At 36.4% G+C, this 27,743-nt stretch overlaps 1 protein-coding gene across 1 annotated transcript; it reads right to left on the reverse strand.

The window, feature by feature from the left end:
- Window positions 1–24,855: 24,855 nt before the first annotated feature.
- Window positions 24,856–27,432, reverse strand: LOC143549641 (ASI1-immunoprecipitated protein 1-like). The gene is made up of 4 exons (XM_077040500.1): window positions 27,275–27,432; window positions 25,467–25,922; window positions 24,975–25,389; window positions 24,856–24,937 (listed from the first exon to the last, which is right to left on the reverse strand). The coding sequence occupies exons 2-3, from the start codon at window positions 25,908–25,910 to the stop codon at window positions 25,192–25,194; spliced, it is 642 nt and encodes a 213-aa protein (XP_076896615.1). The 5' UTR covers window positions 25,911–25,922; window positions 27,275–27,432; the 3' UTR covers window positions 24,856–24,937; window positions 24,975–25,191.
- Between the last annotated feature and the right edge of the window lie 311 nt (window positions 27,433–27,743).

Here is a 27,743-nt window from a genome sequence, read left to right on the forward strand (position 1 = left end):
GGGCCGGCTGTGAAAATTCACGTGCCTCGGCCGAGCCGAAAAAATATGTCTCTTAAACCTTAACATACTAAATAATGTAAACACATTTTTATACGCTGATTGAAATTATAGCGATTAACATAAAAATTAGAAAATCATGATATTATAATGAGTTTATGACACACTTAATAAATTAATAGCTAATTGAGGATTTGTGAAACTCTCATAACATTTTTATTGCAAATTGGTGAATTAACTCTTCGCAGTTTATGCTCTCTAATGTTCCATTCTTGATAACTTTCATTGCCAACCTGCTAAGTCTTTCTTGAGGCATTTTGGGTCGAAAATAGGATTTCAATAACTATAATTTTGAAAAACTCATATTTTCATATGCTACCGTGACTGTTGGTATTCGAAGTCGACGTGGATGTTGGTCTTCGAAGTCGATTTTGCTATTATCGCGCCTATTCGTTTCTCCAATTTATTTAACTTATATTGATTAATTAAAAGTATTTGGCATTTTTCAAATTTTAGTGGGCCTATAAGTATTTGGTTAATCCAAACAACGGGGTCTAAAAGGTGTTTTGTTTGAGTAATATAAAAATAATGATTATAAATATTCGGGTATTCTACAAATATAACATCGGGAATTTTTAAAAATTTTATGCCCTCAAAGAAAACGTGTCCCGGCCGGTCGCCCGCTTTGCACACCCTAAGAGCCGGCCATGTTAATACTCGTGCTTGTTTATACTACTCATCCGATCATACTCATATAGAAACAAAAAATCCTATGACTCCCTAACACCGTCAGGCTCCACACCTCTGTATACTTGTCCGATTGGTAAAACCTATACAAATTGTATAGACTTATACGACTCGTATAGGTCAAAACAATGTGATATCTAGAACTGGAGTAGTGTCCAAATAATAGCACCCAGCCATATATTTATATATAGTATATAGTTATTATGTTTGTAGAGCCTGAAAAAGATTGATAGACCGCAGGTTGACCAGAAATACGAGTGCTTGATTAGTTTCCTTAATTGGCTAGAAAGGGTTAATTTTACCCTCTTCTGTCCACACTCATCTCATTCATTCATTCAATATTTCATTATTTCAACACCATCGTCCCTTTCCCTCTTCCTATCCCTACCTTTTACTAAATTTGAATATCTCAAAAGATAACACAATACGAACTTTTTTTAACAACTAATTTTAATCACTGCTGGGCCACTGATCCATACAATCATCTTCATTCTCCGAGTACCGAAGATCATTGTCAGGATAAAACATATCATATGTGAGAAAACCACTTGGCGAACCCTTTATTTTTATCACATGTGATACCTGTACCCAAGTCATCCTCCTTTTTAAATTGAATTATTTGGGCGTCTCACCTCAACAACACAATCAGAACTAGTCAAATAGTTATTTTCCAGGATAAGTTGAGAAACAAGAAAACATGACTAATATACATACATATATGGATAGGTTATTGTATAAAGACTCCTAATCATATAAAGGGTACGAAGCCACCAATGCACAATGCGTGTCGCTGAGTAGGGGCTAAATTCGTCTGCGCCACAATACGGAGGATTAGTAAATACTTACGCAATTTATATGATAAATACGCAACCTATGTTGATAAATACACAACCTATTTTCATAATTCGTGTACATAATGCATATTAAAACAAGGCTATACTTAAATTGAAAAGAATAGGATGCTCGCTTTTATAGTGCGTTTTTCTTTCAAATATTGTCATATAAAAAAATATAGAAACTTTGAAAAAATTGAACATAAAAAAATCAACTATGTTAGGCTATACCAATTTTACCACTCTAGACATATCCACTTTTGGACCATAAATTACAAACCAACCAAGAACAACGGTTGAACTTGTAACTCAAAAGATGTCCAGTATGTTTGGATAACCATTATTGATAAAGTGGCAAATAGACAACTATGCGTGTGTATGTTTAAATGACTGTATTAGTTATTGATATATATTTTTATAATGGTGTTAGTCTGGCACACAAGTTAATTTTTGAATAGAAACTTCTATACAAACCACTTCTTACCCGAGTTAGTATCCACTTACACTGTCGTCCTCCCCAAATAAGTGGCATACATTTGTGAGAGTCGAATCCCGAACTTCCTCAATAGAAAACCTTATGAAAAAACCACTTGATCACCCACCCAAGTAAGTTCATGATGACAATTACTAAGTGTCAAAATCTTGTCTTAAATAGCAAACCCAAGTATTATGTACGTTGTCATTTCATCTGAAATACATGAGGAACAGGGATAATATGCAATCATTTTGTGTATATGTTTAACTCTTTCAGCTAGCTAGCAACGAATGCACATTTGCCAATAACACATGATCGAAAGATAAGAACTTATAAACAGTTGTGCATTCCGCACGACATGCTTTTAATTAGCACGGATTAAAGTATGTTTTATGACAGTAAATTCATGTATCTCAAGAGTCAAAAGAAACATAAAACAAATCAAATTTGATACTAGAATATTCGGTTTTGATTTATCTGGACTTATATATTATTTTCTTTTAGTCTTTCTGGGATGGGGTCTTACATTAGGGGGTAAGGGTCGGTTGATTTCTTAAAAAAAAACACTTAAAAGTTTACATGTTTTTTAATACTAGACTCTATATATGTCACTTTTTTTTACTAAAATATATAATTATAACAAACTTGGGAAAATGGCTAATTTGATGATTTCATCTTAAATCTTTAGCCTTTTAAAATATAACAAAAGCACATTTTTATTGGAGTGGGAGGGGTGATCCTACACACTACCCTGAGTTTTACAAATTTTGCATTGTCATGTCATTCGTATCATCAACTACCCTAAAACCCCCTAAAACCCTTTGATGGCGGGCAACAATCATCTCAATTACACAAAAACCATTTTTTGGTTTTCTTCTTTTTTAAGTATTTATGAAGACGTTGGATGATTGGGTAGGTATAGATTGAGGGTCCATTTGCACATTCTATTTTCTCTTCCATACGAGTGAATGTAGTGAGGCGATAAGGAGAGAGTTTTTAGGTGAATTTCGGTTACAACACCTCCCCCTCCCCCTGGCGATATGTGGGGCGATACCCGAAGGGGAGGGGGACAAGTGAAAATCGCAGCTCTGCCTCCCCCTTCCTATTTTGTAGCCCCCGCTACACATAACTTATGTAACCTAACAAGGGGTGGTGTACACTTTTAGGGTACCTTACCCTAATACACCCCTCCCATCCTTATGATTAAGTTCTTGTATTAAATGAAATTTCAAGCCTTTAAAATTTTGATTATTAAAAAGGACTACGAAATGTTATTGCCTCAAAATCAAATATAAAATTTATAAACGTACAGGGGAAATGGAGATGACCAGCATAGCCAAAGGGTAAATTTGGGGAAGGAGGAAAAACAAATGAAGAACTTTCCAGAAATAGACAATCAAAGAGTACGGGTAAAAACACCTCCTCGACAACAACGCTACCGGTATATGTTTATAGGAGTGAGCAGAAAAACCAGATTAATCAAACTGAAATCAAATTAAACGACATAACCAAAATGAATTAACCAAACCGAACAAATAATCTACGGTTTTCATTTCTTCTTTAGGCTTCTCTAGTTTTCTTGGCCATCTCTTTCTCACACCAGTCTGTTATATAAGATTTTCCTCTTCCATTTATCAAACTTTTCTAAAGTGGTGTTATATATCTCTTTTACTTCTCTAGACTTCTCTAAATCGATTCTTAATTTATTAATATAATTAGATTAAGAGATCAGAAAAAAAATAAACAAAATGATAGTTTAAAATGAAAGCGAAGTTATTGAGAAAGGTCAAAAAAAAAATTTATTAATTCAGATAAATAAAAACTAATTTTTAACAGCAAATTTTTATCATATGGGACTTGAATCCAAGATCTTCACCTCGCTGACATTTTAAAGTTTTTGCCTTTTTTGATAATCACAAACCCTATTGGTTGAGTTAAAAACTAATTGCGTATATAATAATAAGCAAAGTGGGCTATCTAAGTAAAAGTTATTATTCATTGCATGGTAAGTTTAATATACTAAAAAATAAAGGCCACACATTAATGTGCATTCACCTACCAAAAAACACGTTTGAATAAACTGAGTAGCAATATAGTGTGTGGCCATATCCTCTCCTATAAAAGGTAATTATGACCCATTTTAGTGTACCACAATAATATTAATGTAGCACAATAATTTCTGCTTTTACAACAAATCTTGGTAGTTGAGTACTAAAGTTCATCTGTTATTAATGCATCTTTAACTATAGTTATATTTCATGACAATAAAATTATCAAATTGCATAAGCTCAAAGGTAAAAATTGCAATATTAACTATATCTATCAAATTTGTTTGTGAAATAGTGTTTTCTTAATGATCGAAGCAAAACATTTTTTATTATTGAACAAAAGGATCCACTATAATAGAGAGCCGGGTAAACGAGCAACAAGCTGCGTCGTCATCCCAATTTGAATAGCAAACCCGATCCAACTAATAACAAATTTATAGTTCTTTGGTGTCGACAAATTATTGTGCACAATCCATTAAAACAACATTTCCTGTAGTTACATTTTGTTGTCTCTAACAACCAAAAAGAAAGCAAATGATTCACTTTTATCTATCTTGTAATCAAATGAAAAGTTTCATGCATTTGTTATGCATCTTCTTTATTAGACTATGCGTAGTGGACGACAATTTCGGGGCGGCGAGAGGCGACAACACCGCCCCGGGGCGATAAAATGGACGATAAGGTGATGGGCGACTAGAATTTCTACTATGTGTGTGTTTTGATTTAATATTATTATTATTATATTAACTATGTGTGTATAATATATATATATATATATATACACACACATAATTAATAGGGGCTACAACATCACTACACCCTTAAAACAAATACCTTCACTTTGCTAATTGTGCGCCACATGACACAAATTGTCTTATTTTGTAGCCTCTCCACTACACATAACCTTAACATTTGTGGTGGAAAGAGGCAATATTTACTGCCACCTCACCTAGCGTTCAACCCTTTATATCACTAACACTTACCTTGCGTCATTTTTGTTTTTTCAAATGGCTAAAACAAACTTTTATTAATCTTGCGGGTGAGGTGGATGGTTGCTTTTTCAAAACAACCCGTATTGTCCCAGTTTTGGAAAATTTCCAAAATGGAAATAAGTATGTTACGTCGGTTTATTCAAAATAATATAAAACTTTATTTATTAAAAGTTATAAAAGAAAAACCAAATATAAGTATATTAGTTATAGTAATATAATATTAAAAAATACAAACAAAATGCTAACTTGTCTTTGGCTATGTGTTTAGATACTAAAACGTCGTTGACCATGTATTTTGAGGCCTAACTCAACTTTGACCATGTGTTAGAAAGTCTAACACGTCTTTGACGACGTGTTAAGTCTAACACATCTTTGACGACGTGTTAGACTTTTTAACATATGGTCAAAAATAAGTTAGATGTGGACATTTTTGAAATTCTATAGTTTAGGAAACAAAAATGAATTTTCTTTCCAAAATAGATTCATTTTAGGAATTTCCCCCTTTATCCAGCGTTCTGATTCCAATAAATGTCTTAAAGAATTAAATTAAATTAAATTAATTAAATCATTAATCGAACCGATGAACACCCCTAATTGTATGGATAGTTGTATGATATATTTTTTACTGTTTACGAGCACATTTATAAAATCAAAAAAGGTGAATTAAGTTTCCTCTAGATTATTTTCTAGTTACCCTATATGAATTATTAATTAACCTATTTCGTGGTTCAAAGAGTACTTTTAAAAAGGTGAGGGGCGACAGGTGAATCTTGTCATATACTATTTATAGTAAAACTTTGTACCGTACTATAGATTCCTATTATAGCTTACAAACCTTTAAGGTCTCGAAAATATCTAAAGTGTCTGATTCATTTTATGCCTAAATTGGAATCTTATGACATGAATTTGCTTTCAAAATCTTGGGGAGATTCTCCTTTCATGTCACAGTTTTTAATCAATTTCTTGAAAGAATAAAAAACATTGATACTGGTTTCACAAAGAACATAAGATAAAAGGTCTATCAAGTCATTGTTATGTTGGTTAAAATCGTCTCACTAAAAAGATACGTAATGTTTTCAGTTATCTCATATTCCCTCCGTTCAATTAAAATTGTCATTGTTTAAAAACACAAAATTCAATATATATTGAATTATTACTTTTTTTGTTCACTAGTTGTTATTTAGACATTTTGTAAGGACATTATTGTTATTTTCCGCAACAAGTGAATGAAATCTCTATGTTTAAGTACTACGTGAATGTTTAAATCCAACTGTTAAAAGTCTAAAACCCCTATCCCAGAGCGTTTCATTTTAGGGGGATTCTATAAACCTTGAAAACACTATTTATTCATAAGTTGCTAATAAAATTTTGTAGTCAAACTTCAACGTAAAAAAAAATTCATGATCAATATATTTTGTAGTGATTTGTTATGATTTTTAACGTAGTTTTGTTTTGATTGAATACGTGTGAGTGTGTGTGTGTGTGCGTGTATATTAGTTTGTTACGTTCATTATATTTTCTAACGTTTGGCTATTTCAATTGAGATGTGTAGGTTTTCCAGATTGTTAGCGAACATAAACATACACGAATATGTTGATTTTTTAAATGAACAAACATGAACACAAATATTTGTCTTATGAAAAACGAGCAATTGATGTAGGTGACGGTGGTGGTTATGCATGAGAGGGGAGGTTGATGATGGTGAGTGGTAATCGGAAGTTAACCGGTGATAGCTAGCGACGAAGAATATGTAGATGAGAAAATTTAAATTGGGGTTTGATATGATGAAAGAATTTTACAAATAAATGAGATGTTATAAGTTTTTTAACGGTTATCCGGGTTTTGTGAGACCCATGACCGAAGAAAATTATTGTTTGATTATGAAAATGTTTCACAAATAAATAAGATGTTATAACTCAACTAAAGACTATCCGGGTCATGAGACCCATATCCCCTAATTCAGATCAAACGCATGAGAATCTTCAAATCACAAGTTAAGCAATCTAATGGCTTGAGAGTTTGTGAGAAACAAACGAAGATTGACACATATAATCTTTTTATATGTTAGATTATAAATATAATACTTGTTATAATTAATTATAATATTACCCTATATATTAAAGGAAATGCATAGCTAAAATAACTTGATGGGAGGTACAATCAGTGGCTGCCATGTGGCAGCCACTAAGATTCCTTTTTTTTAATATTTAGACTTTATTTTGGGTATTTAATAATTTGAAACTAACTTTGCTGTCAAGAGTTGAAGCTGGTGTGGTGGTTTTGTTGTGTTGCTGAATGCTCTAGGTCCAACTTCGAATCTCCTTGAGCCATTTTTTTTTCTTTTTCACTTGAAAATAATAAAAGTAACAAAAAAAAGGTAGTTGTTGTGATGGTATTGTTTTGTTCTTGTAACTTGAAAGGTCGTGAGTTCGAGCTTTCTTGAAGCCATTTTATTTGTTTTTTGTTTTTTGTTAAATTGAAATAGATTTTTGTATTTATAGATTCCATACTAAATCAAGCATGAAGGAGTAAGGTGGTGTGGTATTTCGTTTTTTAATTTATTTTAAATACGTTGCGGAATTATTTATTTGGTTTAGTTTTGATACCGTAAAAAACGTTGTCGATACCAACTGAATTCGCGCCAACTTATAGAAACGACACCCGAGTATAACCAATACATAATTGTCCAGCGCGCCCCGGCGCAACGCGCCGGCTGCCGGATAACAACCTAGTTATCATAAAAGGATAAATTTCTTCCCTGATATAAAGAGAACTACGTTTAAGTCAAAATCTTACATCAAACGAATTATAGTTTTGAGTACATTGGAATGATACGACTTGATCATTTAAGCATTCAATTTATTACAAGTTTCATATGTATCACAAAAATTATATACCGAAATGTCAAAATTGTTGTCCTTCAGTTCAATAATGTAATGGTCCCATACACTATCTATGTTTGTTCTATTTTCATAGCCCCTTAAACTTGAGTGCTTGACATTCAATTCAATGCACACATTCATTTTTGTCCCCAAAAAAACTATTGTAATGTATGACACAAGTTCTATGTATAGTCAATCATATTTCTTACAACTTCTAACAATGTAACACTTTTATGTAAACCTTAGAGCAATCTCTCTCGCTATAGTGGCACGTAAGTTGTAGAAAATCATGAGCCACAACATGTTAACCAGATGTCACAATAGGATAGTAAAGATATAGTCTTACGAGATTTATTAGGGGACTATTTGGTAGTCTCCACATCTGAATTGGTAAGCACTAAAGTGCGTTTGTTTCACTAAAAGAAAACCTCTGAATCAGTCACAGAGTTATCCGATCAAATTTACAAACTTGTTCAATGGAGTCTTTGAATGATTGAATCAGTTAGCCCTCTTAATGGCTCAGGTGGTAAGTTCCAAACAACCGTTGACTTACACTTGGGAGTGCAAACAAGCGGAGCCGATTAGTTCGACTAGGCTCGAGCTCGACTTGTATAAAGTAAAGGATAACCATGCAATAACTTTCGTATTTAGTTAAAAAAAAAGTTTGCATATCCCATTTTGACGCATATTTTGCTAGCCTTATCTATAGTAGGAGTTAGGTTCTAAGTCACTTCTAACACAAATAAGATTTTCGTGCGAAGTCGTATGAATCAAAGGAGAAAATAGATTGTAGTGACGAAATTGTAAATAATAGCACTTATAACTAAAGTAATTACACTAGAATGATATTTATTCTAGTTACGGAGTATAATGACTATAGTTATGCAATGATAATTAATATGCTTGAAGGCAACAGTCATCGCTAATCTGTTGGTAACTTTCAAAATTCACAAATAAAACCCTGATAATAATATCAAACATGGAAATTTTAGATTACAAATTAAATACGGAATTGAAATTGCAAAATACAGAATTTCAGATTACATCACAAAAGTAAAATATGTTCTCACTTTTTGCGGTCATCATCCATAACAAACTAACTCTCAGTTATATTCTGTTTCTTTCATTAAGTGTTATTTTGAGGCTTCGTCTTTGTTACGACACGCCCGAGGTTTTTCTAGTGCAGTATTAATAGACTTTGTCTATGAACGAAACTTAATGAGAAGTTAATCGATTGAAGTTGAACTTTGCCTTTGTTAGGACAAATATATCAACTTAAATGAATAGATTTGTGACCATGGTGGTATTTAGAGGCTAGAAACTCAATGAATACTTCAATTCTCCTTCTGATTTAAATTCCGTTTTATAAAGAAATCAATAGCCACGATTAAGAGTTTGAGGGTTAGTTCACACCGACACTTGCCATAACAGAAAAACACAATCATCATGCATACATACACATATCATACACACATTCAAATATTAAAATCAAGTAACAATTTAACATAAACATATCATATTCTACACACACATACATACATATTTATACTATACGTATTCAAACACATACATTTAAAATGCATGTCTACATAGATACACACAAACAGTAATTTACTTCTAGGGTTATAGCTTTATTTTACTATTTAGACTATGAGATATACATACCATTCAAGTTACATTCTTCATTATATGAAATACATTTATATTTGTTTTCATCATCAATTAAACATTAGTATATATTGTTAAATCATCATATAATAGGCGTAAACTATTTATCAAAGTCCATAAAAAACTGAAATATCAAATTTATGATTAAAAAGTTTAAAATACTAAAATGATACTAAAATCTAAAGAGTAAACTTTTAATGGTGATCAGGGTTCTATAAAAGTTAATAAAAAAACTAAAATGGCAAAATATTCATTCTCGTTAATGCTTCAACAGTTCAATGCCTCCTAAGTTTATAAAGTAAAATTTGTTTAATTTATAAAATCCAGTAAATTCAATAAAGATTTTTATATATAAAATGAGAAATTTATATATTTCTAAATACACACTGGTTTATTTAGAATCTCGTGTATTTACACGGGTTGAACAAAATTTAATGTAATCTATCAATACAAACAATCATCAAAATGTGGTTATAAAAAATAAACTTTAACTTGACAGTTATAAATTATGTTAACTTAAAAAAAAGTCACCAGTATTGGTTTTTTTCATATACTCGTAATTGATAAATGCTAACTCAATGCAAAAGAACTTAGTCCTTTTAAGTCTTTAACTATTCTTTTATAACATGGCTAAGTTAACCTTAATTGTAGTTATAATAAATATATAGGGTAAAGTTAAAATACAAAGGACAACAAAAATGAGAAGTGTGAGAAAGAACCATGTCCATTGATCTTAGAATTGAATGACTGAGATTAATTTAATAAATAAAAATTGATGGAAATGGCATGAAAGTAATAACATACCTTTGTTGACATTCTCTCTCCACATGCAAGCCACATGCCAATTCCCCCATCATTTTAAAATGTCCATAACTTTTTCATACGACATAATTTAAAAAAAAATTCACCATAATAATAAGCGTTTTTTTTATCTTTAATATGAGTATCATATTGTTATATAAAAATAAAAAAAATTAATGGGTTTTTTAATTGTGTTTTTTTATTGTTCATTGTGTCATTGTGTAATATGTTGTTTCCATTGTGTTTTTTTTAATTGTGTAATATTGTTATATAAAAATAAAAATAAAAGACACAGTTACGAAAAAATACATAATGATAAACGAAAAGACACAATGGTGTGCAAAAAGACACAATGACTAAAAAGACACACTGGCGAAAAAAGACACAATGATAAGCGAAAAGACACAATGGTGTGCGAAAAGACAATGACGAAAAAAGACACAATGATAAGCGAAAAGACACAACGGTGTGCGAAAAAACACAATGACGAAAAAAGACACAATTATAAACGAAAAGACACAATGGTGTACGGAAAGACACAATGGTTTGAGAAAAGACACAATGGCGAAAAAAGACACAATGATAAGCGAAAATACACAATGGTGTGTAAAAAGACACAATGACTAGAAAAGACACAGTGGTGTGCGAAAAAACACAATGATAAGTGAAAAGACACAATGGTGTGCAAAAAGACACAATGGTGTGCGAAAAAAGCATAATGACGAAAAAAGACACAATGATAAACGAAAAGACACAATGGTGTGCGAAAAGACACAATGGCGAAAAAAGACACAATGATAAGCGAAAAGACACAATGGTTGTAACATCTGCCCCGATCCGACCCGACCCAGGTACCCGTTTCTCTTATCCGATCTCTTTCTTTTATGATTTAATATTTATTTATACTTATACTTTATTTTTAATAATAATATATTTTTCTTTCCGCCTTCTTTTCCCTCTTGTCGCCGTCCCGCCCTTAAGCCTTGTTTCCCTCTTTTTCTTCTAACTCTTTGCTTGTCCTTTGTTCCTTCCCGCCTAAGGTTGTCTGCGCAGCTCCACGCGCCAGACCCCTTACAAGGAATCCTGCGTGAAGACCACCTGTTTCAGCGATACGCGAGACGAACTCTTCTCGCAGCGCGCTAAGAATTGTAATTCTTCTCGCAGCGCGCTAAGAACGGTAGTTCTTCCCGCGACGCGCTAAGGATTGTAGTTCTTCTCGCAGCGCGCTAAGAATCGTAGTTCATCCCTCGACGCGCGAAGAATTATAGTTCTTCCCGCGGCGCGCTAGGAATTTTAGTTCCTCCCGCGGCGCGCTAAGAAATGTGATTCTTCCCGCGGCGCGCTTAGAAATGTAGTTCTTTCCGCGACGCGTTAAGGTTGGTTCTGTCTGCCTTCGCGCTCGCGCTCTCTTGACCTTCTGTGTCTGCCTTCGCGCTCGAGCCTTCTCGCGCTGAACCCTTTGAGTTTTCTTCTGTTTAATCTAGCCGTTGCTTTTGTGTTGTCTTATCTTTTGTGCTGTTGACCTAATCTGCTTTATGTCTGAAAAGTTACTTTCGGCGCAGCATGCGCACCAACCCCATTGGTTGGCAGAAAAAGTGACTGACATTATCTTTGGAGATCTGCTTTTTCCATGCTTGACCAGTACCTTTATCTGACCCGCCCATGCTTTTTACTGTTACCTGTCAGCTTTATCTTGCCCCCTGCAGCTGCCATATCTTTCCATATCTTTTGCTTTTGTTTTCTTATGCTTTTTGATATCTTTTGCTTGATCCTGTTAAAGATCTTTTCCCCTTTTCTAGGGATTATGTCTCCTAGGGATTTCCTATAAATAATAATAATATTTTCATAACACTACACACACAAAACACTTAATCTCTCCTGTTCTCTTGCTCCTTGCTCTCTCTGTCGTCTTCCTCTCTGCCTCCGTCTTCCTCCCTGTTCTGCCCTGCTTTTCCGGTAATATATATATATTATATATAATAATTTACTTATTAGTTATGCTAACTTATAATCAAGACTTAAAACAATAATCTTATTTATAGGTTAACTTGTGCTTGTTTAAAGTTGGTTCTTGCTTTATCTTACACCGCATCGTTTATCAAGTGAGTAATCTCGTATCTAATCCCGTTTTGCTTTTAATGTTTTGGGATGTTCATGTGTTCATACAAACTTAGAGTCTTAAACTTGTTTATGAACTTTAGTCGCGTAGTATCCCATGTGTTGAGGACGTAGACTTGGCTGTTTATTTGTATGTGTGGATCATTAACCGTCTTGTCGGTCTATTCCGCAGTTCTCATGGTACCATTAGATGAACACGGGAGAACTATCGTTTATGATTTTCTCTTTTGTTTACACATGCACAGTTTGTCTTGTTTGTGAGCTCAATTGTGAGCACTGGCAGTCTTATGAATCTTAGAGTTGGTCCCGATCAGATTACACCCTTGTTGAAAACCAGACATACACATGTTGCGCGCAGATTTATTGTTATCTATGTATTGTATTAAACTTGATTTCTCACCAACACGCAAGTGTTTGACGTTTTATTTTAACACATGTTCAGGTTTGCAGTAGCTGTTTTGGAGCTTGTGGACACATAGGAAGTTTCTTTATTTTGGACCTAGATTAAAATGTATCAAGACAAGTTTTTGCTGTTCGAATATTATGATTTATAATATATTGATTTATGATGTTTTATGTTATCTTGTTTACCCTGCGCGTGCGCGAATGAACGTATTTATTAAATATTGACACCCAATAGTGTCACGAGTAATGAAACAATATGTGGCGCCCCGATGTATAATCCGCCTTTGGTCGGGGTGTTACAGATTGGTATCAGAGCTCGTTGACTTTAGGATAGGTGGTTAGACGTAACGGCCTAGAATACCTAAGAGTCCCTTCTCGCGCATGAGAGAAATCTCATGTTTGCGCGCTTATTGTTAATTACTCGTTATTTATGAATATGCTCGCACCTGCGCAGTATATGATTTTATGTTTTATTTCGCGATATTTCGATTTTTGTTGAATTTCGATTTTTATTGATTTTTCTTACATATTCGTTTGTTGGGTTTGAAAATCCGAAAAGTCATGGTGATACATGAATAGTTGATTTTCAATTCCCATTTACGATTATGTTCTGAGGTTGGAGACTTGAAAAGTCATGGTGATACATGAATTGTCACTCTCCAATACTCATTTTCTTGTATATTTTATATTGAAGATTGAAAAGTCATGGTGATACATGAATCGTCAATCTCCAATACTCGTTTGCTCGTATATTTTAAATTAGGAATTCGGAAAGTAATGGTGATACATGAATTGTCGATTCTTGATTCGAATTTGTTACCTTTATTAAGTCTGCATTTAGGGTCATTTATTTTACTTTAACTTTTGACAGTAACTGACTCCGCGAAACCAAGCTTTATAAGATTAAAACTTTGCGCTAAAACCAAGATATTAACTAAAATTAAAATTTTTATAGAATGCCTCCGCTATCTCGCCGATTTCAGAGAAGAGAAGCCTCGCGCATGCGTAGACAGCAACGTTCCCAGGAAATGGCCGCCGCAATAGCCCAAGCTTTGAGCCAAAACAATACCAACACCTCTGGTTACAACATTAAGTCCTTTAACGCGGGTAACCCTCCAAAGTTCACAGGTCTTGAAGGAGCCACCGTGATGCTCCAGTGGCTTGAGAAAATAGAAAACACTTTCCTCCACACCCAATGCCCCTCAGACAGACGAACCCTGTATGCTTCCAGTGTCCTGGAATCTAGAGCGCTTACATGGTGGAATGGAGTAGCTCATGCGCGTGGCGCAGAACCTGCTTCTAGCATGCTCTGGGAGGAATTTAAGGAAATTCTGACGCGAGAATTCTGCCCTCCCAACGAAGTTAAGCGCTTGGAGGAAGAATTTTGGAACTTGAAGCAATACAGCGGTGAAGCGCGCGAGTACGCGACGCGTTTCCATGAACTAAGCCTGCTTGTCCCTCACCTTGTTACCCCTTCCCGCCGAGCCATAGAGAAATTCCTTGGGGGTCTCCCCATGGAAATTCAAGATTCTGTATGGGCCAGAAACCCAGTAACCCTCTCTGACGCCATCGAGTTGGCCGCTGTGCTCAGCGACAACCATGTCAGAGCAGGAACCCTGTTCCTGCGGGGAACAGAAAAGACCAAACCCACCAAGACTGCCCCTGAACCAACAGAAACCAAACCTGAACCCTCAAACCGTAACAACCTCAAGCGCAGGCGCAAGGCCTATGCGCTTACCAACCCGCCCATTGTCCAGCAACCCGCATACCAACCTCCAGTTTATGCGCCTAACCCACTGTCAACCTACCCAACACCTCCTATAGCCCACAACTATGCCTTAACCAATCCAGCACTCCCTGCCCATCCACCTAAGAAACCTTACACAGGAAACCACCCCTTTTGCCCAACCTGTAGACTCCACCACCCACCTCAAGTCCCATGTCGACTTTGTACCCGATGTGGCCGCGCTGGTCACCTTGCAGAAAACTGTAGGGTCCTTCTCGCCAACCCAATTGCGCCAACACCACCAGTCTACCCGCAGAACCCACAACCAACCTACACCCAGATCGTGCTTTAACTGCGGTGATCCCAGTCATTTCCGGAACGCGTGCCCGAGACTACAAGTGCAAATCACACAAGCGAATCCGGTGAACCAGATTTCAAACCAAGTAACGCGTGGACGAGCTTTTAACATAACCGCGCACCAAGCGCAAGCGAATAATGACGTAGTTAATGGTACATTTTTGCTTAACGGATTTTATGCTTCTGTACTTTTTGATACTGGCGCCGATCGAAGTTTTATCTCTCGCGCCTTCGAGCAGAAGCTTGCGCGACCGCGCGATAACTTAAAAGAAGATTTTTCAGTTGAATTGGCTAATGGCGAAACTATTTTAATAAACTCAGTGATTAAAGATTGCGCGCTTAACCTTAACGAAAACGATTTTCTGATTGACCTCATCCCTATGCCTCTTGGAAGCTTTGATGTTATCATTGGTATGGACTGGCTTTCGCATAATCGCGCCGAAGTTATTTGCGCCAAGAAGATGATTCGCATACCTCGAGAAAATGGTGATCTTCATATCTACGGCGAAAAACCCTCCAGTGGTCTTAAACTTATGTCTTGCGCCGAAGCCCGAAGACTCATGCGGAAGAAGTGTATTGCATTTCTAGCCCATGTGGTTAAACCTGCTGAAGAAAAGAAGCTTCGCGCTATCCCTGTTGTGCGTGATTTCCCTGAAGTTTTTCCTGATGATCTTCCTGGTATCCCTCCCGCTCGTGAAGTCGAGTTCCGTATTGATCTTGTCCCTGGTGCTTCCCCCGTAGCTAAATCTCCTTACCGTCTTGCGCCCGCTGAAATGCAAGAATTGGCAAGCCAACTTCAAGAATTGACTGCTAAAGGATTCATTCGCCCTAGCTCTTCGCCCTGGGGTGCTCCGGTGTTGTTCGTTAAAAAGAAAGATGGATCGTTTCGCATGTGTATTGATTACCGCGAGTTGAACAAACTCACCATTAAAAACCGGTATCCCTTACCGCGTATTGACGACCTCTTTGATCAACTCCAAGGTGCCTCTTGTTTCTCCAAGATTGATCTCCGCTCTGGCTATCACCAGTTGCGCATCCGCGATGAAGATGTTCCCAAGACTGCTTTTCGAACTCGTTATGGCCATTTTGAATTCTTGGTCATGTCCTTCGGTTTGACCAACGCACCCGCCGTTTTCATGGATCTAATGAATCGGGTGTGTAGGCCTTTCTTGGATAAATTCGTGATTGTGTTTATCGATGACGTTCTGATTTATTCTAAGACCAAGGCCGAGCATGAGCAACATCTTCGATTGGTATTGCAAAAGCTTCGAACCGAGCAGCTCTATGCTAAGCTTTCCAAGTGTGAATTCTGGTCTGATGAAGTACAGTTTCTTGGCCATATTGTGAACAAGATGGGTATTCATGTCGACCCATCCAAAATTGAAGCAATCAAGAACTGGATTACGCCGACCACTCCTACCGAGATCCGTTCCTTTCTGGGCTTAGCTGGTTATTACCGGCGCTTCATTTCGAACTTCTCGAAGATCGCTTTGCCTTTAACAGCTCTAACGCACAAAGGTAAACCGTATATTTGGGGCTCGAAGCAAGAAGAAGCCTTTCTAACGCTCAAGCGATTGTTGTGTGAAGCTCCTGTTCTTGCGCTACCTGAGGGTAATGATGATTTTGTCGTGTACTGCGATGCCTCCAACCAAGGTCTCGGTTGTGTTCTTATGCAACGAGGCAAGGTTATCGCTTACGCATCAAGGCAACTCAAGGTTCATGAAAAGAATTATACAACTCACGATCTCGAACTTGGTGCAGTTGTTTTTGCCTTGAAAATCTGGAGACACTACCTTTATGGTACTAAGTGTATCCTTTACACTGACCATAAAAGCCTTCAGCATATCTTTGATCAAAAGGAACTTAACATGAGGCAACGCCGATGGAACGAACTCATCAGCGATTACGATTGTGAGATCCGGTATCATCCTGGTAAGGCTAATGTGGTAGCCGATGCGCTCAGCCGAAAACCCTGCCAGCTTAACTGTATCTTGCCGCGCACGCAGCTTCACTTTGCGCCGATCCAAAGCAACCTTGAATCGCGTATTCGTAACGCGCAGCGCGCATCCATCAGTAATGGTAACCTTCGCGCCGAGTTAGCGTGTGGCGCGGAAGCACACTTTGTCCCTAATCTGAGTGGAATTCTCTGCTATCTCAATCACATCTGGATTCCCTTTGATGAGAATCTTCGCGCTGATATCCTGAGTGAAGCGCACAAATCTCGGTATTCTATTCATCCTGGCGCTGATAAGATGTACAAGGATTTGCGCATTACTTATTGGTGGCCCGGTATGAAGAAGGATATTGCTGTGTTCGTAGCTAAATGCCTGACTTGTTCTAAAGTAAAAGCTGAACACCAACGCCCATCTGGTTTGCTCGAACAACCAGAAATTCCTACGTGGAAATGGGAAGGTATAGCGATGGACTTTATTACCAAGTTACCTTTGACAGCAAGCAAACATGATAGCATTTGGGTAATAGTGGATCGTTTGACTAAGTCTGCTCACTTTCTGCCCATTCGTGAAAACTACCGTGTTGAGCATCTCGCGCAGCTTTATGTCAAAGAGATTGTCTGCCGCCATGGTACTCCTTTGAGCATCATATCCGATCGCGATAGCCGTTTTATATCTCGCTTTTGGAAATCTCTCCAATCTGCGCTAGGAACTCGCTTGGACATGAGTACGGCATATCATCCTCAGACTGACGGTCAGTCTGAGCGAACTATTCAAACTCTTGAGGATATGCTCCGATCTTGTGTTCTTGATTTTGGAGGTAATTGGGATTCGCACCTGCCTTTGATCGAGTTCTCTTATAATAACAGCTATCATTCCAGTATCGGTATGGCCCCATTTGAAGCACTTTACGGTCGTAAGTGCCGCTCCCCGATTTGTTGGAGCGAAGTGGGTGAAACTCAAATCACAGGACCCGAACTTGTTCAAGAGACAACCGATAAAATCGCCAAGATCCGTGATCATCTGCTGACTGCCAGAAGCCGACAGAAGAGTTACGCAGATCGTAGGCGAAAGCCTCTCGAATTTCAAGTTGGTGATATTGTTCTCCTCAAAGTGTCGCCTTGGAAAGGTGTTGTCCGCTTTGGGAAGAAGGGTAAGCTTGCTCCTCGTTATGTTGGTCCATTCAAGATTCTCGCGCATGTAGGAAAAGTTGCCTACAGACTTGACCTGCCGCCCGCGCTCAGTAATGTGCATCCAACGTTCCATGTATCCAATCTCAAGAAGTGTTTAGCTGACGAGAACCTTCACATTCCACTTGATGAAGTTCAAGTTGATGAAACTATGCATTTCGTGGAGAAGCCTGTTGAGATTATGGATCGCGAGGTTAAGCAAACCAAGCGCAGTCGTATCCCTATCGTGAAAGTTCGTTGGGAGTCCAAGCGCGGAGCCGAGTTTACATGGGAAAGGGAAGATCAAATGAAGATCAAGTACCCGCACCTGTTCTCTGCGCAACCTACTTCGAGATAAATTTCGGGACGAAATTTCTTAAAGTAGGGGAGACTGTAACATCTGCCCCGATCCGACCCGACCCAGGTACCCGTTTCTCTTATCCGATCTCTTTCTTTTATGATTTAATATTTATTTATACTTATACTTTATTTTTAATAATAATATATTTTTCTTTCCGCCTTCTTTTCCCTCTTGTCGCCGTCCCGCCCTTAAGCCTTGTTTCCCTCTTTTTCTTCTAACTCTTTGCTTGTCCTTTGTTCCTTCCCGCCTAAGGTTGTCTGCGCAGCTCCACGCGCCAGACCCCTTACAAGGAATCCTGCGTGAAGACCACCTGTTTCAGCGATACGCGAGACGAACTCTTCTCGCAGCGCGCTAAGAATTGTAATTCTTCTCGCAGCGCGCTAAGAACGGTAGTTCTTCTCGCGACGCGCTAAGGATTGTAGTTCTTCTCGCAGCGCGCTAAGAATCGTAGTTCATCCCTCGACGCGCGAAGAATTATAGTTCTTCCCGCGGCGCGCTAGGAATTTTAGTTCCTCCCGCGGCGCGCTAAGAAATGTGATTCTTCCCGCGGCGCGCTTAGAAATGTAGTTCTTTCCGCGACGCGTTAAGGTTGGTTCTGTCTGCCTTCGCGCTCGCGCTCTCTTGACCTTCTGTGTCTGCCTTCGCGCTCGAGCCTTCTCGCGCTGAACCCTTTGAGTTTTCTTCTGTTTAATCTAGCCGTTGCTTTTGTGTTGTCTTATCTTTTGTGCTGTTGACCTAATCTGCTTTATGTCTGAAAAGTTACTTTCGGCGCAGCATGCGCACCAACCCTATTGGTTGGCAGAAAAAGTGACTGACATTATCTTTGGAGATCTGCTTTTTCCATGCTTGACCAGTACCTTTATCTGACCCGCCCATGCTTTTTACTGTTACCTGTCAGCTTTATCTTGCCCCCTGCAGCTGCCATATCTTTCCATATCTTTTGCTTTTGTTTTCTTATGCTTTTTGATATCTTTTGCTTGATCCTGTTAAAGATCTTTTCCCCTTTTCTAGGGATTATGTCTCCTAGGGATTTCCTATAAATAATAATAATATTTTCATAACACTACACACACAAAACACTTAATCTCTCCTGTTCTCTTGCTCCTTGCTCTCTCTGCCGTCTTCCTCTCTGCCTCCGTCTTCCTCCCTGTTCTGCCCTGCTTTTCCGGTAATATATATATATTATATATAATAATTTACTTATTAGTTATGCTAACTTATAATCAAGACTTAAAACAATAATCTTATTTATAGGTTAACTTGTGCTTGTTTAAAGTTGGTTCTTGCTTTATCTTACACCGCATCGTTTATCAAGTGAGTAATCTCGTATCTAATCCCGTTTTGCTTTTAATGTTTTGGGATGTTCATGTGTTCATACAAACTTAGAGTCTTAAACTTGTTTATGAACTTTAGTCGCGTAGTATCCCATGTGTTGAGGACGTAGACTTGGCTGTTTATTTGTATGTGTGGATCATTAACCGTCTTGTCGGTCTATTCCGCAGTTCTCATGGTACCATTAGATGAACACGGGAGAACTATCGTTTATGATTTTCTCTTTTGTTTACACATGCACAGTTTGTCTTGTTTGTGAGCTCAATTGTGAGCACTGGCAGTCTTATGAATCTTAGAGTTGGTCCCGATCAGATTACACCCTTGTTGAAAACCAGACATACACATGTTGCGCGCAGATTTATTGTTATCTATGTATTGTATTAAACTTGATTTCTCACCAACACGCAAGTGTTTGACGTTTTATTTTAACACATGTTCAGGTTTGCAGTAGCTGTTTTGGAGCTTGTGGACACATAGGAAGTTTCTTTATTTTGGACCTAGATTAAAATGTATCAAGACAAGTTTTTGCTGTTCGAATATTATGATTTATAATATATTGATTTATGATGTTTTATGTTATCTTGTTTACCCTGCGCGTGCGCGAATGAACGTATTTATTAAATATTGACACCCAATAGTGTCACGAGTAATGAAACAATATGTGGCGCCCCGATGTATAATCCGCCTTTGGTCGGGGTGTTACAATGGTGTGCGAAAAGACACAATGATAAGCGAAAAGACACAATGGTGTGCGAAAAAACACAATGACGAAAAAAGACACAATGATAAGCGAAAAGACACAATGGTGTGCGAAAAGACACAATGACGAAAAAAGACACAATGATAAGCGAAAAGACACAATGGTGTGCGAAAAGACACAATGACGAAAAAAGACACAATGATAAGCGAAAAGACACAATGACGAAAAAAGACACAATGATAAGCGAAAAGACACAATGGTGTGCGAAAAGACACAATGACGAAAAAAGACACAATGACTTGATTTTTGTTTTAAATTTTATATAACAAAAATCATACTCATATTAAAGATAAAAAACGCTTGTTATTATGGTGAACTTTTTTTTTTAAAAAAAATATCATACGAAAAAGTTATAAACGTTCTAAAATGATGGGGGTATTAACATGTGCCTTGCATGTGGAGAGAGAAAATGTGTACAATTACCTATATACCCTTTTTCTTTTGGTCCCCACTTGACATATGTCAATTATTTATGGCTTCTCACACTTCTCATTTTTGTTACCATTTGTAGAATAACTTAACCAAAATATATAAATACATATAAAAAATTAAGAACTAAATTTTGAGTTTTCTTTAATATCACCTATTTTCTACTATTTGACGTAGTTTTATTTTTTTTAATCATTACACGTACTTTATATTAATTATAACAATATAATTAGTATTATTAACAACTTGTGTTTTAATTAACACATTTAAAAAAAATAAAATATTTAAATAATTTTCTTAATAGAATTATGAAAAACTAAAGGAGGCACACCTATCACGCACTCTCGAGTTAACCATAGTGAAAACTGTGAAATAACAAAGGAGACGTGCCTATAGCGATGACACGCGACTTGGTATTCCGTATGCTCTTAATTAGTGACTACTTCATCAATCATTACATTTAGAAAATCACATGTGAAAAATATCTTGGCAAAATACGAAGCACGATTCATCCTCCTTTCCCAAAACATTATAACATGAAACACACATGGGTGCTACAATCACTTGAAGCATTTAGTCTCATTTAATTGAAATTAGGTATGGAATTATTCATCTCTCTATAAAGAAAAAATAGATTTTAATAATCCAAAACACTAACCATTAACCAATAATAATTCTAACTAACAATCTGATTATTAGCAATCTCAATTTTTAATTTTGTTACTAATAACAGTCCGAATGTGACAAACGGTTAACTTCGTTTATTTTTTGACGGTGTGTCGCGTGATGTGGCAAAAATATATTTATTTCAAAATTCAAAAATATTTTTAATTTAACAAATAAAGAGATTTTATTTTAGTGGGTTCCATCAACAAAAATTAACTCAATCCCTCCACCTCTAGGGGATTGGGTTATTTAGTTGGTGGGGCTCACTAAAACACTATCTCTTTGTTTGTTAAACTAAAAGTATTTTTGACTTTTGAAATAGATGTGTTTCTAGCACATAAGGGTCACGTTATCAAAAAATATACGAAGTTATCATCCGTTAAACTTGAGTTGTTATCAGCAATAAAATTAAAAGTTAAGATTGTTATTAGCAGTTAGATTGTTAGTTGAGATTAATATGAGTCATAATTATTAATTTGAATTATTAAAATCTAATTTTCATTCTATAAATAAGGTATGTTAAGTGAATCAAATGGTCTAGTTGTATTTAGTGTTTAAATTGTTGTGCTTACTTTTGAGTGGGTATATGTATATATGCTTCAAATACTCTCTATTAGTGAAAAGATGGATCATGCATGAACTTGTAATTGGGAAACAATGTATGTTGACTAACTCCCACATGGACAAACATTTATTTCTCACATGAATAAGCCAAAGTAAGACATTTAACTTTAAAACCAAACAAAATGTTTTTTTCCTGTAATTAGATGTGATCATGCAAACCATCATTATTGTTATTCCATGTGATGGGTACAAATGAAGACCATAATGGTTGCTAATTTTAGGTTTAGTGTCGTTTAGACAGTTTTTATGATTTATTGACATTTTTATAGGAGTAACCAATTCATCTTAAAACATTTGTCTACTGTTTAAATCCTGTATTTTCATTTTTCAGTTTTATTTTGTTTCAAATGTTTAATAAATTTATTTTTTAAACCGAGCTAAATCGAGTTGAGTCGCTTGAGCTCATATTTTTAGCTCGGCTTCAAAACCGAGCCGAGCTTCCCCTGAATCAACTTGACTCGTGAACAGCCCTAACCACAACCGATGCTTAGTATTTGGTGCATTTTATATATGTGCAACTACTTATTAATTATTCATATAAGCATTGGCGTTATTATGAAACAAATTAGATTAAATTGTTTTATGTCTTTTATAAGTTTTTAAAAGATTACGGATTCGTATAGAAGTTGTTTACCAGTGCAATCTATCTATAATAATATATATAAACGAAGATATAAAAATCCCACGTGTCGCGATGTGGTCGCTCCCCCTTTTTTTGGAGTCACCAGATTTGCTTGATTTTTAAATGGAGGCTTCTCATGGATTTGACCCGAATTCATGGGTATGAGTCTTACCAAACCCAGATATTTCTTAAACGGCTTATAACATCTCATTAAATTAAAAATTATTCTCATCAAATTATTGATGTAAAAATCTTATAAAATAGGATATAATAAAAATTAATATCTTATTTATTTTAAAAAAGATATATATATATATATATATATTATTTAAATTAAAAACCAATTTCATAGTAAAAAAATAAACGGGTCTTGGGTCTCATCAAACCATAAGTATATTATTAACTTTCATAAATATTATTTATAATTAAAAAACCAATTTTATTGTAAAAAAAATAAAATAAACGGGTCTTGGGTCTCATCAAAACCATATAGCTTTTAAACCGGGTTATAACATCTCATTTATTTGTTAAACAATTTATCATCAAACCATAAGTATATTATTAACTTTCATACAATAAAAAATATAAATTCAAAAAATAAATAAATATTAGAACAAACAATATAAAACAACCCCGTAATACGGGGGATAAAAACTAGTTAAATATAACCACAATCAAACAAATTAATTCACACCACCTTGTAACTAGTTATTGTTTTGGGATATTTACTAGCTCATCGACAACTAACAGGTTTGGATCTAAACACAAGACTAATAAGCCCAACCTACTAACCAACAAAAACACGCCCATGCAACCTAATGGGTTTATACTTGGGCCACTAATGCACTACATTGCAAACCACTAAGAACAAGCAGAGGTGAAAAAAAAACGAACCCGAAACCGGTTTTTTTATACCTGGGTTTTTAATACCGAACCAGTATCCGACCCTACCCGTAGGGTATGGATAGGGTAAGCATTTCGATACCAAAACCCGTACCCGAATCGGCCCCAATTTGTACCCGGTAATACCCGAAAACCGAAACAAATTCCATACCCGAAACCGATTTTTTCCAATACCCGAAACCGGGTTTTACAAATACCCGATATACCCAAAATTACCTTAAAAATCCTAAAAAAAATACTTTAAAAATACCCCTAAAAAGTGCTAACTCCTAAAAAAATCCGATCTATACCCTAAATATACCCGGCAAATAACCCGAAAAAACCCAAAAATAGGGTTTTTTTCAATACTCGACCTGAACCCAATACATAGGGTATGGTATTTACTTTTTAGAGGCACTACCCGGACCCGGACCCGAACCGGGTATTGCCAATACCCGATTTTTCAATACCTGGTCATACCCGAACCCGGTTCCATACCCGGAACCGGGTGTTTGAAAAACCCGATTTCTGCACCTCTAAGAACAAGCCCCATGCGGACCACGCAATAAATGATAGAGGTGCACAAATTGGGTATTTTTAGAATCTGGGCCGGGTAGGAACCGGTTCCAGGTATAATCAGATGTTTGACCAAGTTTTTTTCGGGTTTCGGGTAGGCTCGAGTCGGGTCCAGTTCCGGGTACAAGTCTAGGGAGAAACCTAATACCAGGTCGTACTTGCCGATCTGGTAGCGGTAAGAACTAGTTCAGGGTCGGGTCGGGAACCAGGTATACTGTGCACCTCTATTAAATGATACCCAATCTAAGTTAAACTTGTTTGACAAATCAAATATTCATATCCAACATCAAGTTTACGTTTTCTTTTCATTTTGCCACAAGAATTCTTAGTTGACATTACAATAAATAAGATTAGCATGGGATAAAGCATCAAAAGTAGATTCTAGACTTGACCTCATGCTCTATTCTCATGGCCATAGCCAAGATTAGTCGTTAGAATTGTAAATCAAGTCGAGCTTAAACGAACTCAAGCCTAAAACTAAGCTTGCTCAATAAACAAGTCTAAACCCATTGTCACTTATCAAGCCTACTATTTCTATAACTATTATTATACACAAACAGTACGAACAAATTTAACTAAACAATGTACACAATATAAATTAAAAGTACTTATAAATAATAACCACGCCAAGTTGAGCCCAAGCTAGAGTTTAAAAAGTAACTTACAAACCAAGCCCGGGCTTTAGAGACAAAGCTATAAACAAGTAGAGGTCAAGATAATATAAATCAGTGACGGACGTTAACAGCATCACATAGATCATATAAACAGCCTAAAATATGTTTCTTGAGTTTGTCATGAAGATTAAAACCACAAAATCAGTAGTCATTAATTTTTGTCCCGTATGGGCTGCTAAACGCTTCATGTTTCCATCCGTATGAGTACCATCAATCAACTCATACTTCTTGTAATTCATCTTCAACGTCTCACTCTGCTGATTATGCAATTTCTCTTCTTCTGCCAAGTCAACCTGATCACATTCATTTCATACAATATTTAACATGTTAAACCAAAATACAGAAAAATTAAGTAATTTTTACTATTTACCCCCATCAAAAACTGAATCTCAGCGGCATGTTTTTTGGTCTGAACCTTTTTCCTCTTAGCAACCTCAAAGTCTTTGTCACTCGGGTCGATCCACCTGCACACAATCCTTTTCTTGTGCTTCTTGGGCCGGTCCTCAAACATATCAGCCTCGGCTTTTTGAGCCTTAACAGGCCTGGGCATCCCGGATACCATCAGTGGAGACTCAGCAATGTCACGGATGACCTCCTCAGCTTGTTTAGCCGATTCCATTTGCACCAAAGCAGCATGACCACCGCAAGCTGTGAAGTAGTTGGGAATAAAATTAACATCTTTTACATTCCCAAACTGATTAAGCGCGTTTTCCAGAACTGCTTTGGTGACTTGAGGCGATAAGTTATGAACGTAAATTGTTTTTTTCACCTTTTCTTCAAATGCAGCGTACGCTTCATCAGCTGATTGCGCCATTAATAATATTATCTAATTTGAAGACAATAAAGTGTTACAAACCGAAGTTGCAAATAATACAGAGCAAGATATGATTATTATAAAGAACACCAGAACTGAAACAACGAGCTTGTAATTAAGTACTAAATATTCAAGCAGGTAAAGTTTAAAAATGCATACAAACTAGACAATAAATTGCAATGAATCCGAATTTTTAATTCTGATTGAACAAATGTGATCATTAAATGAGCAACGTGTGTGAGTATTGAGCAATCTAGACCAAAGACTGAACAAATTTGAACACCAATGATATATAGATATAGAGTAACCAGTTTAGAATGAGGCCCAAACTTAGCGGTGCAAACAAGCCAAGCCAGCTGGTGAGCTACTCGAGATCAGCTCGTTAAAAGCACGAACTGAGACGAGCCTTAGCAAACTCGAGCCTTAAAACAAGCTTTTTTGATAAACGAGCCTTAGCCTAAGCCCGAGCTTCCCTTATCGAGCTGGCTCGTGAATCTAAACGAGTCTATTATTATATAACTCATGTTTAAAGTATTATAAATGTATGTATGTATGTATATAATAATACTTATTACTTATAAAATTATGATAAATTAACTATATAATATACACTATGTTACATATAAGGCCTTAAAATAAGCTTGTTTAATAAACGAGCCTAAGCCTAAGCCCAAGCTTCCCTTATCGAGCTGGCCCGTGAATCTAAACGAGTCTATTATTATATAACTCATATAATAATTATACATTGACACTATATAAAAACATTGAAATTGTAGATAATAAGTATAAAATAAGCTTTTTGGGTCTCTTGCCCCCGATGCTGCTACGTTTCTAAAAAGAGTTCAGCGGGTCGTGCACAGTAACTCATCGACGCCGAAGAACGATAACTTTGTTTTCAGTAGGATCGGTTTTGCCATTCAAAAGGGGGTGGCGGCGCAGCTTGTTGCCCGCTTACCTGCCTCTTTATTGTAATTGGATCATTTTATTTTTAATATTATGATATAATATGAAAAAAAAAAGTTGTAAAAAAAATAATAATAAGTATAAGTAAAAACTAATAACCGAGCCGAGCCTGAGCTTGAAAATGTGACTCATGAGCTGACCTCGAGCTCGAGTTCTCGGGAATCAAAACGAGCCCTTTAAAACTATTTGAACAAATTATTTGAAAAAACGACTCACGAGCCACTCGAAATGAGCTGAGCTCGAGCTCTCGTGAGTCAAAATGAGCTCGTTTGCACCCCGCAGCCTAATTTAGCCTGAATCTATGCATCTAAACCCTCAAATTCTATAAAACCCTAACCCTAGACAATAGCACACAAACTAATTCAACAGCGTAAGAGTAATTAGGTAAAGGAATATTGTACCTATAACAGTTCCGGTAATCGGTGGTGGTGTGACGTCAGCAGCCGGAGATAATTTCCGACGAGCTTTCGAATGTTAATCGCCGGAGTGAATTCTGTCTAATTGATTGATTGATTGATTCGGGTTATACTTTTTTAGTGTTCCTAGAAATTATGAACCCATTGGGCCAAAAGTACTGGGCCGAAAGTACTAAACCCGTTTTTATTTGATTCTCTAACCGGTTAGTAACCGGTCCCTCGCTAAGCGGCTTCTACCCAGAAAAAAAACCAGCTGTTAGTAACCGGTTTTCATTTTGGCCGGTTTTAGGTTTTTAAATTATTTATTTAAACCGGGTTTTTTTCGGTTAACCGGTTCAGTTATAGTTATGGTTTTTGTGCTTGAAAACCGGTTACTAACTGACCTGATTAACCGGTCTAACCGGTTAGTGCATGTCTAACTTTAACCATACATGCTATATTTAGCTTTGAAATT

This window comes from Bidens hawaiensis, unplaced genomic scaffold (genome assembly GCF_021521415.1).
Source record: "Bidens hawaiensis isolate Kalapana, Puna unplaced genomic scaffold, B.hawaiensis_p1.1 tig00015706_1, whole genome shotgun sequence".
Classification (NCBI taxonomy): domain Eukaryota; kingdom Viridiplantae; phylum Streptophyta; class Magnoliopsida; order Asterales; family Asteraceae; genus Bidens; species Bidens hawaiensis.